Here is a 13484-nt window from a genome sequence, read left to right as displayed (position 1 = left end):
TCTCTCTGCACCACTGGTTTGCCACTACTCCAGATCACTTTCTTATCTGAACTATTCATGTCAGTTGGAAGTTGTTTCAGAAGACAAATGTGGCTAGTTGATAAGCTAACTGTTCTACCAAAAACTAAAACTAAAACCAAACCAAACTCAACCACAACACCTCTTTTGGAGAAATCATGGCTTACCATAAGACATAAAAGCTAGAAACATAATTCCAGCTCTCTCATACCTCTCCACACTCAACTCTAAATTCTTGTACTTTCATTTTTTAATATTAAACTATCTCATGACTCAAAATTTTAAAATTACTTAAAATGTTAAATTTTGCAGAGAAACATGATAAATTAAAGATTACCCTCATTTATTAGAATACATATTATTGCCTACTGCCAGAGAAACTGGGTTATCATTAAATAGTCCAGATCAGATCTGAAGCAAATTGTATTTAGTAGCTATTTTCAATGAAATAACATGCTTAAGAATCTTCTTTCATGTCCTCAAAAAGAAGAAGAGTAATATAAAGTTTAATACACTGTTTTCTTGGTGAACAGTCATTTCAAACCCATAGGAGACATGCTAAAGAGACTTTATTTTTTAATAGAATATATTAAAATTTTTGAAATTAAACAGTCATAAGCTTGAAATACTTCAGGTGATCAATAAAAATGCTACAAACATTATTAAAGCAGGATAAAGATGGGACTTCCTGGCTGTCCAGTGATTAAGATATCACTCTTCCACTATGGGAGGCATACATCTGATCCCTGTTCAGGGAACTAAGATCCCGCATTAAAAAATAGAAAAAAACAAAAAGGCAGGATAAAGATTTTTTCAAAATATATTGCTTTCAGTTCCTTGTTTTAATGTTAAAGAACTCCTTTCAAGATCTAATAACAAATGAAAAGTTTACACCTCTGCTGCCCAAATAATTTCCCCATGTTTCCCAAATTTCTAATTCTAGAAAGGTCTTGCTTAGTTAATAAACCTTTTGTCTGGTATATTTACTTGTATGTATTCTAAATGATTGAACACAAACAACTGAGCTTTCTACTGAAACAATGACATTCTCATCTACAAAACTATGAAAACAACTGTTATACTATTTTAAAAGTCCCCAAAACAAACAAAAAAAAGTACAGCATTTAAATGTCTAAGAACTACTTAAGCTTAAAAGATTATTTTCATATTTTAACAAGTCAGGCAGTTGCTAATATTCTTACATGTCTATTTTTGACAAAAATCTAAAGGAAATCAGAAGGGTCTGCCAAGAATGAACTATCCAAAAGAACTGAAAATATGACTTTGGAGAAATCACACTAAGATCTAGTTGCTAACAATTCTCAAACTATTGAAAGTCTCCCAGCCCAATATCATCCCATTTTTTCTCTATGATTACGACTATAATAAACACATTTCATAAAGTCTCAACCAGGCACAAGCTGATTCTGTCTCTAAGAATGAATACTCTTTTTAAAAGGACATGGTTTAAAAAAAAAAACACTTAGGAAGGAAATTTTAATCAAAAGGAAAACACTATGGTCAAACCTCATCCAAGGTTAAAACAAAAAGTACTGAATACAGTCGTAGGGCCTACATTCAAACTTTTTTTTAAAATATAAATTTATTTATTTTAATTGGAGGTTAATTATTTTAAAATATTGTATTGGTTTTGCCGTACGTTTAAACTTTTATCAAACTGACTTTTTACCAACACAGAAAATTTTTTAAAAGATTAAAAATTCACTTATAAGTACAGCATAAAAAAGTTTTTGATAGTTCAAGAATAACAATGGATGGGTAAAACAGATTTTTAAAAAAAACTATGCATTTCGGCAGTTTGATCAAATTCTGATAAGAGAAATACATGACTTATAAAAATTTACATTACAACAATAAATACTGGGGAAACTAAACCAGTAAATATTTACTTGGATGGCAAAGCACAGTGGTAAAGTGAACAGACTTAAAATTTAGCTCTGCCACTTACTAAGTACACTGTTTTAGGCAAATTACTTAATCAATAGCATCTATTAAATTGAAATAACAATACTTGCCTAGAAAGTAGGTATGAGAATTAAAAAAATTAATTCATATATAGTATTTATTATGTATTAAAAAGAAGAGACATCAATTTGTCAACAAAGATCTGTATATTCAAAGCTATGTTTTTTCCAGTAGTCATGGATGGATGTGAGAGCTGGACCATAAAGAAGGCTGAGTGCTGAAGAATTGATGCTTTTGAACCATGGTTTGGAGAAGACTCTAGAAGTCCCTTAGACTGGAAGGAGATCAGTCAATCATAAAGGAAATCAACCCTGAATATTCACTGGAAAGACTGAGGTTGAAGCTGAAGCTCCAATACTTTGGCCACCTGATGTAAACAGCCCACTCATTAGAAAACATCCTGATGCTGGTAAAGACAGAAGGCGGGAGGAGAAGGGGACGACAAAGGACGAGATGGTTGGATGTCATCACCAACTTAATGGACATGAGTTTGAGCAGGCTCCAGGAGATGGTGAAGGACAGGGAAGCCGGGGGTGCTGCAATCCATAGGGTTGCCCAGAGTTGGACACGACTGAGTGACTAAACAACAACACAGTATTTATTACAGTAGATGGCATATTTGCCTTTGATATAATAATGATATTGATGTAATAATTATATAATATAATAATATAAAAAATGATGCAATATTTGGAACTATATATGGCAGAAAACTAATAATTTTTTATACACAAAATAAGAAACATGGCATAAAGGCAAACAGTAATTAAGAGATGGAGGAGCAACTGAAGTGCAGGAATAATTCTGAAAAACTAGCTTGAAAGAGCTAGTTTGAAGAATGAGTTGGAAGCGAACAGTGATAAAAAGGTAAAGTAATCAGGGAAGGCAAATACAGCACAAACATAAGTACAAAGGCCCTGATGGTTCAGATGGTAAAGAATATGCTAGCGATGCAGGAGACTCAGGTTCAACCCCTGGGTCAGGAAGATCCTCTGGAGAAGGGAACAGATACCCACTCCAGTATTCTTAACCTGGAGAATTTCAAGGACAGAGAAGCCTGGCGGGCTACAGTCCATGGGATGGCAAAGAGTTGAACATGACTGAGCAAATAACACACACAAATAGCTGATTCAATCTGCTGTACAGCAGAAACTAGCACAACATTGTAAAGCAACTATACACTGCTGCTGCTGCTGCTAAGTCGCTTCAGTCGTGTCCGACTCTATGCGACCCCACAGACAGCAGCCCATCAGGCTCCACCGTCCCTGGGATTCTCCAGGCAAGAACACTGGAGCGGGTTGCCATTTCCTATTCCAATGCATGAAAGTGAAAAGTGAAAGTGAAATCCATGGGATTTTCCAGGCAAGAGTACTGGAGTGGGGTGCCATTACCTTCTCTGAACTATACACTAATAAAAACTAATTAAAAAAAAAAAGACATGAACGAACAGGAGTTGGGGAAACAAGTCATGTTTCAGGAAGCAGTCTAGTGGAAAAAAAAAGAGAGAGATTTTGCATTAGGAGTACTGTTGAGAAGAAACAATGTCCCAAGAGAAAAGCAATACCATAAGAAAAAATCTTTCTGTTCTAGAACACAGTCCTAAGAGCCTATTTAAAACAGGAAAAATTTATTTCTTTCAAAGATTACTAAACGTCAAAAACAAGCAATTCAAGATTTTTATGAAGATATAAAAAGGAAAAGGAAGAAAAAATTTTGAAGTGGCAAAAAAATCTGATTCAACATCAAAATGTAGTCATGTAATAGATGAAAATGGCCAAATACTTTTCCATGAATATAAAAAAGTAAGAAACTCTCTTATACAATATTAGCACAATTAGAGATACAAACAGAAAACAGAGATATGGAAAAGATAAGGTATGAGAACAAAGGTAAATAAAACATGAATGTCAGAGTTGAAGGAAAAAAGGAAGGAAAAGAAGAATACATAACAGAAATGAAGATCAAAGTAAGAAAGAAAACATGAACAATATAGTAATGGAAATGAGATAAAGATATTAGAGAAGCTTAAAAAATTAAACATAAATGTGCAATTAAAATGAGAAAATGAAAGAAATGAAAGATAGACAGGCAATGTACCTTTAACTTGAAAGAAAACCAAAATACATAATAGTTAACAGGGTCACCATACTGGAGCTGCCCTATTTATATAATTATAAAATAACCTAAAACAAAGGTATAGCTAATATATTTGTATATTTAAACAGTCACAGGAAAAAAGACAGACTGCAGCTAAAAAAGCAATAGTTGAAACTGCCAATAATGAAAACTGGTAACACCCAAAATGTACTTGAAGAAAATAACTGTCAATCTAGAATTCTATGCAAGTTAAATGTTAGTCACTCAGTCATGTCTGACTCTTTGGGACCCCTTGGACTACACCCTGCCAGGCTTCTCTGTCCATGGAATTTCCCAGGCAAGAATACTGGAGTGGGTTGCCATTTTCTCTAGAATTCTATACCCAGTAAAATATCTTTCAAGAAAAGAGGCGAATTTTCAGTCAAACAAAAACTGAGTTAATCTTCATTAGAAGAAATTCTAAAGGATGTGCTTAAGGCAGAAGGAATATGATCTTAGATATAAAGTCAAAGATTCAAATTGCAATGAACAGCAAAAAAAAAATCAGTAAAATTTGATTAAATTAATGGATACTATAAAATCAAGATTAGAAGATTAGTAATGTCTTCTAGGATCTTTGAACATAGTATGAAAATAAAGAACAATAGCATATGAGCTGGAATGTAAGTAGATGGGAGTTGAAAATCTATTACATTCTTGTATTGATACATTTTGTTAAGTATTTATATTTGTAGTCATTTACAGATTCACCATAAAAAAATATAAACAGGCTGCACTACTTCCAAATAAATAAAGAAAAAATAGAAAGGTTAAAAGTTTAAAAAAATAAGAGACAAGAACCAAAGAGAAGAAATAAAGGACATGACAAAATTTTTCAGTAAAATGGTAGGATTAAACTCATATATTTACCACTAATTCAATCAAGTAAGTAAACTAATGTTCAAATCAAAAGAAGACAGATTAAAAAAAAAAAAAAAAAAAACTAAATTTATAGGAGATACATCTCTGAAAAAAGGATACAGAAAGCTTGAAATTAAAACATGGAGATAGATATGCTATGTAAACACTTACCAAATAAAGGCAGTTATATTAATGTAAGACAATCTATGCCTTAAGGTAAAAACATTACTAGAGATAAAAATATACTTTAATACAAAAACTTTCATCCAAAATTAAAAAATTAAAAATTTGTGTGCATCTAGTAATATAGCTTCAAAATATACCAAGCAAAAGCTGACAGAATTATATGAAGAGAGAATTCCATAATCATAGCTGGAAGTGTTAACACATTTTTCTTAGTAATTGAGAGAATCAGATAAAAAACCTTACTAGGAAAGCAGACTTATACAACATGATAAGAAAACTAGACTAACTGGACTTAGATAAAACATTGCACCAACAACTAAAGAATTGGATTTTGTCCAAGTGCACATGTTTATAAAAATTCAAAAAGTAGGCAATATGGTAAGTCTTCTCAAATTCTGAAGAATTGGAATGTGCAAAATATGTACTTTGACCACTGTGCATGTAGTTAGATAGAAGTAACGAAGAAAAGAGCCAGAAAACCTTTATGTATTTGGAAATTAAACTATATTTCTTATATAACTATGACTCACAAAAGAGCAGTATCATTTCCTAATGAAATTAATGAACTGGATAAAAATGAAAACAATTTATAGCACAATTAAAAAATAAGAAGAGGGAAATTTATGTCCTTAAATGCATGTAACAGGAAAATAACAAAGTCTGAAAATTAAAAAGCTAAGTATCCATCTCAGTAAATTATAAAAAGCATATTAACCTCAAAGAGAAAAAGAAGACAATATTAAACACAGAGTATAAGTCAAGGACATAAAAGTTAATATAAAGAATCAACAAACCAGTTGGTTCTCTCAAAAGATAAACTTATGGTAAAAGTAATGAATTGGGGAGGGAGAAATAATTCATAAATAACAAATATTAGCATATTTTAAGAAATCCTACAAACATTAAACAGATAATAGTGGGGTATTAGGTACAGTTTCATGCTAGTAAGTTTGAAATTTTAGGTGATCTTATTAAACCTCAACCAACCAACCAAACAACTCTGAATAGTCCTATAAAGTTTAAAGAAATTGAAGTGGTAACCTAAAACTATTCCTGCAAGTAAATCTCAAGCACAGATCGTTAAATGGTAAATTCAACCAAGCACCTGAGAAAGAAATAATTCACATCTTACACTTATTCAGAAAACAGGAAGAAAAGGTTAAATCCTAAACATTTTATGTGAATTAGTCTAATAGGTATTAATCTAATTAGGTATGTCATGAAAGCATAAAATATGTAGATACTACCCTATCCATATTTATACAGGCATAAGACTCTATAAAATATAGGAGATCAAACCAGTCAATCCTAAAGGAAATCAGTTCTGAATATTCATTAGAAGGACTGATGCTGAAGCTGAAGCTCCAATACTTTCGCCACCTGATGCAAAGAGCAAACTCACAGGAAAAGATCCTGATGCTGGGAAAGATTGAAGGCAGGAAGAGAAGCGGACAACAGAGGATGAGATGATTGGATGGCACCACCAATTCAATGGACATGAGTTTGAGCAAGCTCCAGGAGTTGTGAAGGACAGGGAAGCCTGGCGTGCTACAGTCCATGGTGTTGCAGAGTCGGACATGACTGAGCAACTGAACAACAAAAAGGGAAGTTTCTAGGCAAACAGGAAGTCTATTAAAGAAATAAATACAGACCAACATTTTCTTAAAATACAGACTATACTTGAAGAAGAGCATACTAATATATCAAATATACTAAAAGTAGTTTTTGTTTCTTCCGCCATAAGAAGTCTGAAAAATGCTTTGGATTCCCTGGACTTTCTTATGATCAGGCAGGAACTTCTTACCCTTCTCTACTATGTTTTTAATGGAGCACAAGCCAAAAAACTTTGCAGTGTTTACTTCCTTATTTGTCCAACAAATCATCATCAGTGAAGTCAGCAGCAAACTGAATAACCCTGGAAGGAATGTTTATTAACTAAACACTGTTCCAGGCCAGTGAAGTGTAAAAAAAGTATGACTTGGCTTAAGTCTCAAGCATAGTTACTACCAATTTCCCTAAACTTGGTTTCTTCCTAGAGTCAGAAGGATAAGTTAACTGTCTGCAACAGCAGAGTTACACATGATTTTAACAACTTCTCTTAAATGCTGCTGCTGCTGCTAAGTCGCTTCAGTCGTGTCCGACTCTGTGCGACCCCAAAGACGGCAGCCCACCAGGCTCCCTCGTCCCTGGGATTCTCCAGGGAAGAACACTGGAGTGGGTTGCCATTTCCTTCTCCAGTGCATGAAAGTGAAAAGTGAAAGTGAAGTCGCTCAGTTGTGTCCGACTATTAGCGACCCCATGGACTGCAGCCTACCAGGCTCCTTTGTCCATGGGATTTTCCAGGCAAGAGTACTGGCGTGGGGTGCCATTGCCTTCTCCCTCTCTTAAATGAGTCTGTTGCTAAACAGGCAGTTCTAAAACCTGTTTTTAGCTAATTACATAAAATTGCTGGTGGGTCTGTTGTTTACCTTAACAAAATATTAAATGCCATAAAAAGATTTACAACATAAATTTACTTGTGCCTTCATCTACAAAGTTAAAAAATATAAACTAATTCTCAGAAATGGTATACATACACATATATACACACACAAACATATATACTTTCATTAGTGGGATTTTGATTATAAGAGATTATTACATATGTTCTATTTGTATATACTCCAAAGTATATTCTATTTAAACACAGTAATCATTTATTTGAAAGTATCATCATCAATTAGATAAACAGTAACAATGCATAAGGTTGAGAGGCAGGTTTGTTATTATTACACAGTGGAGCTGGGAGCAATTCATTTTAACTTAACTTTAAATTTATAAACTCAAAGAAGGTACTGGTTCTGTTTCTCTAACTGTAAAATATTCAACCAATCCTAAAGGCAATCAGTCCTGAATATTCACTGGAAGGACTGATGCTGAAGCTGAAGCTCCAATACTTTGGCCACCTGATGTGAAGAGCTGACTCACTGGAAAAGACCCTGATGACTGGGAGAGACTCAAGGTGAGAGAAGAAGGGGACGACGGAGGATGAGATGGTTGGATGGCATCACCAACTCAATGGACATGAGTTTGAGCAAGCTCTGGGAGCTGGTGATGGACAGGGAAGCCTGGCGTGCTGCAGTCCATGGGGTTGCAAACAGTCGGACACGACTGTGTGACTGAACAAGAACAACAAATCTGATAAGTGAGTGCCTAATAATAATGAAAGATAGTGATAAGATTAAAATATATGAAAAGAGCACCAGGAAAGTTTACTATTCTTTGTTTCTATTAAAGCAATAGGATTTCTATACAACTTTGCATCATTTCACAAGTTTTATACTGAGCATTAAGCTTTTTCACTTACAGTGCTTCTGACTCCAAATGTGTGGGTTTTCTCCTTACACCAAACATTTCTCCAATTCTCTGACTCCCACTTGATATCCAACAGAGATTCAATTCAATTCTGACAGTATCTACTTGGAGTTAGTGTCAGATCTCATAAGTTAAAGGACTTAGTCTGACAAGACTATCCTCACTTCTAATTCCAATTGTAAATTCCATGCCACTGGTACTTGTGACCTACCAGCTGTAAATTGGGGTTTCCCACAGCACCGTTCAGAGTCAATGAGTCTAGAGCAATCACATAATTTAGGAAAGCACTTTAGTTACTATCACTGGTTTATTATAAAGGATTCAAATCTGAAACAGCCAAATGGAAAAAAAATGTAGGGCAAGGTACGAGGGTGGGGGGTGTGTGTGTGTGTGACTGGAAGTGTGTGTTTGTGTACCTTCCATACCCTTCATGCCACGCTCCCTAGCACCTCAATGTGTTCATCAAACTGAAGTAATCTGAACCCCACTGTTCTGGGCTTTTGGCAAGACACCATTAGGTAGGGATGACTGATTAAAACATGGTTTTAGGTGACTGAACACCATCTTTGACTCTGCTTCTCTCCCCAAAGATCAGGGATGGGGCTGAATCACATGGTTTGATTTTTATGGAGATCTGAAGTTACCTAGGGACTTCAGCACCAGTCATCTCAGCATACAAAAGACACGTATCACTCTGCAGATCCCAAGGGTTTTAGGAGTTTGTGCCAGGAAACAGAAAGACCAAATACTTATTTTTCATTATAACACAAGCAGCTACTCTATACTCTGTTACTATGACAGTTCAATTTTTTAAAAGCATGCTACTCTATACAATAAGAACACAGTTCCTTAAATAACAAAACACAAGACATTAAATATTTAATTGGTATCATCCTCCAAAACAATTACCTTGGGAGATTATATTGTTAGGGGAAACACACACCCTGGTCAGGCACCATAGTAACCATCTGCATGAGTTATTTTACAACAGGAGGTCCCAGTAAAGAACATGGAATTAATAGCTACCACTCTTTCCAGGAAGAGTTCGGGAAAGGTCAAAAGACCATGTGTCCCACCATTTCCCAGAATTCTCGCTGGCATCTATCTTGGCTGAGCAATGCATGTGCCCCCAGGAAGGACTCTAAGTCGAAATGATTGGCCAGAGACAACCCAGAAACTAATCCCATCACAATAAAACCTGAGACTGCCAGCCACGTGGCAGAGCAGTTCTCCTGGGTTCCCTTATCCTACTGCTCTCTGCTTGGGTGCCCCTTCCCAATAAAGTCTCTTGCTCTGTTGGCACATGTGTCTCCTGGGATAGTTCATTTTCCAGTGTTAGACAAGAGCCCACTCTCAGGCCCTGGAAGGGGTTCTCCTTTCTGCGACAATATTATGCCCTAACATTCACATTTCTTTCAGAGTAACATCACAGGCTAGCCAAGAAAATTAGCAATTATGTAGCATTCACTTCACACAGACAATGTTTCCAATACAAATCTCTTCATTACCAACTATATCATTATTAACTATATACTAATAAAATTTTTTGGCTTACCCAAGCACTCCCCACCCCCAAATTGTGTGTGTGTGTGTATCAGTCGCTCAGTGGTGTCTGACTATTTGTGACCCCATGGACTGTAGTCTGCCAGGCTCCTCTGTACATGGAATTCTCCAGGCAAGAATACTGGAGTGGGTTGCCATTTCCTCCTCCAGGATATCTTCCTGACCCAGAGAACCTGGGTCTCCTGTGCTGGCAGGCAGATTCTTAACCATCTGAGCCACCGGGGAAGCCCCAAATTACACTATTAAAAAAATGACAATTTGTTATCAACAAAAATATGTAAAGGCATAGGTCACTGGTACTGAAAGCAACATTAAAAGAATTTTTCTAAGTCGCTCAGTGCTAGTCAGTGTTAGCATCTGTAAGTACATGGTTTTCCAAGATGAAAACTTAAATTTAGATACGTGAGTTCAAGTATGTTACTTGCTTATTTTTCAAGTTTCATTATCACATTATGGACCTGTCTTACAGAAAAGAAGTCCCTAACTCAAGGAGCTAAATCTTTAGAGTAAAAAGATGGGGGAGGAGAAGGGAAAGAAGAAAAGAAAACTAAGAACTGACACAAACTTACATTCTTTAAAAACAAACAAACCCTGTTTCTTGTATATACTTAATAATCGCCCTAATAACCAATCTAAGTATGTTTATGACATACCATTTACAGCTTTTTCAATCAATTCTTCACAAGCATCAAAATCACCCTTTAATACCAATTTATCATGCAGATCTGTTAACATTGGATGTTCCAGGGCAATCTTGGTTTTCTTTTGCAGTGATTCAAAGGCTTCTGTATAGTTATGTTGTCTAAAGTGTTTTAGGCAAAGACGAATAGCTTCCTGTTCACGGTACTACTGGAACACAAGAGAAGGTATAAAAAAAAGAGATCTGGTTAGTTATTACTTAAGGAAATAATAAGTGACAATTACTAACCTAAAGCGAGCATTTTAAACATTAACTAAACATACTAAGCATAACTTAGCATTGTACTAACTCTATTCATTAGTATCATTACTAATTCCACTATTAAATGACAAAGCTGAAGCCTAGTCAATTGTAATAACTTGCCAAAGGTCACAAAGTATATAGCAGAAAGATATTAGAGAGATGAAGATATACAGATATATATATTGGAATATTATTTCATGAAGACAAAAGATACCAAAAGATGAAACCAGGCCTAATTCTGAACCTTCAAGAAAAGAACCAGAAAAAATATTTATCAAATCTTACTTAAGATGATAAAAATAATAGCTTCCAAGGTTTTTACTAATCGGGCAACAATGTTGGTACTGAAAGCACAGAAGCCATTAAATACACGCTCTTTGTTCTTAGTAATAAGTTACTAGTTGAATGACAAATATTATCAAATGTTCATGTATTTCAAATTCACAAACAGGTTTTATGATTAAAATCATTGGGAAGAAACCATTTAAGTTTCATAATTTTTTTCTAACCCTGAGCTAATTCATTGATTAAATAGCTATAAAGTAAAAAAAATCTCAATTAATTACAATCCAAAAAGAAATATTCAATGTACTGTCTCTTCCCTAAAAGGATGAATGCCAAAAAACAAGATCACATATATAATTTAAAAGAAAATTTAACTTCAAGTTTAAGTTATGACATAGGGAACAGACTTATGGACAAGGGTAGGGGAGAAGTGGGAGATGATGAAATAAATGGAGAGAGCAGGACAGATGCATATACACTAACATGTATAAATAGTTAGCTGATGGGAATTTGCTGTAGGACTCAGGGAACTCAAACTGGGGCTCTGTAATTACCTAGGATTACAGAGTGGGCAAAACGGAAGAGGGAGATTCAAGAGCGGGGGGGACATATCTATACCTATTGTAATTCATGTTGAAGTATGACAGAAATCAAACTAATACTGTAAACCAATCATCAATCAAAAATAAATAATTATTTTAAAAAGGAATAAGTTATAAAACTTCCACAAATTTCCTAAATAAGAATACAACAAACTGACATGGAACCAATGCATAATAACCAAATAAAAATATAATTTACTTGTCAGCATTACTGTTTAATAAGGCAGGAACATTTACAAGACTCAAAACACTAATCAGTTTATAGTTTTTGATAATATATTAATGACAGGTTACCAAAACACTTTTTCTTAAACACTATAGCAAGGTTTTCCCTCATCAATTAACAAAAGAATAATTCTATATACAAACTAACTTGACATTAATAGCTTCATATGCTTGGCTTCTAAATAAAGATTTACCTAACTATCTGGAACCATATTAAACAGTAATACCTTGTTATCATCCTGACTTTAATTTCTAGATGTTTACAATAATACAGAGAACTTGACAAAAGAATGACCAAACAATTTTAAGTTCTCAAATATAATCTGTCCACAATGTTGTGGGGGAAAAGGTGCAATCTGCAATTTCTCACAGTATCAAGCGATTTGTGAATATATTAAAGAAAACACATGTACGTATCAGAGGCTAAAGAGAAAATATTTTCCGGTATCAGAAAACCTTACTCATTAATTTTTAAAAAAAAAGAACCAGAGAATTTAGAAGACTGTTAAGTATCTGCTAAGCACTGTTATGTGTATAACACTGTAATTGTCATTTTTAATGTTTAAGAATATCATCTCTACCTGGAAATAATTTAGAATATTACAGGCAATCCCAGAAAATATATTAAAAATATAGAAAAATCCAGAATCTACTTTAAATTGAATATAATCAAATCCCCACAATAAATTAGTCAAACACAAAAAGTTCCTCAATTACACTGACCAGAAAAGAACTGAAATTCTATTAAAAAAAAAAAAAAAACTTAGAAAGAACCTATATTGCTTCCCAGCCTCCTAAGAGATGAGTTGACAGTTCAGCCCAAGAAGTCAGGAAACAGTGATGAGATTAAAGCTTATCACTCCCCTAAGGAGAAATAGTCCTCCCCTCAACAAAAACATAGCAGAAAGAGTTAAATGGATATACATCAGAAACAAAGATGAAACATTAAAGGTGTTCAAAAAAAAACAAAGACCCATTTGTTAATAATTTAAATTCACACTTCTCAGGCTGCATTTATTATATAAAATGACCTATGAATAAAATTGGAGAAGGAAATGGCAACCCACTCCAGTGTTCTTGCCTAGAGAATCCCAGGGATGGGGGAGCCTGGTGGGCTGCCGTCTATGGGGTCGCATAGAGTCGGACACGACTGAAGCAACTTAGCAGCATCAGCAGCAGCATGAATAAAATTATTAAATATTATCTTTATACTCCCTATAAGAATAGGATCACACTATTTATAGAAACTATCTCAAATTTTAGTTCTTTAAAAGAAAAAGTAAACATTGCTATTTTACTCAACATGAACACAAAGGAGGAATACA

The 13484-nt window shown here is 34.4% G+C and overlaps 1 protein-coding gene across 8 annotated transcripts in view; it reads right to left on the bottom strand.

Annotated features, from left to right (window-relative positions):
- The window catches only part of MKLN1 (muskelin 1), a 391490-nt gene that overhangs the window by 112405 nt on the left and 265601 nt on the right, over positions 1 to 13484 (bottom strand). For 7 of the 8 annotated variants that reach the window (XM_070787313.1, XM_070787309.1, XM_070787311.1 and 4 more), the window contains one exon: positions 10758 to 10950. In XM_070787313.1, the coding sequence (XP_070643414.1) occupies positions 10758 to 10950 (193 nt within the window). Of the gene's footprint in view, positions 1 to 10757; positions 10954 to 13484 lie in introns of all 8 variants that reach the window. The other variant, XM_070787316.1, reaches the window with a different exon arrangement.

The sequence above is a fragment of the Bos indicus genome, chromosome 4, assembly GCF_029378745.1.
Source record: "Bos indicus isolate NIAB-ARS_2022 breed Sahiwal x Tharparkar chromosome 4, NIAB-ARS_B.indTharparkar_mat_pri_1.0, whole genome shotgun sequence".
NCBI classification, from domain to species: Eukaryota; Metazoa; Chordata; class Mammalia; order Artiodactyla; family Bovidae; genus Bos; species Bos indicus.
The sequence above is the reverse complement of the archived record's forward strand: the minus strand, read 5'-3'. Positions and strand labels throughout refer to the sequence as shown.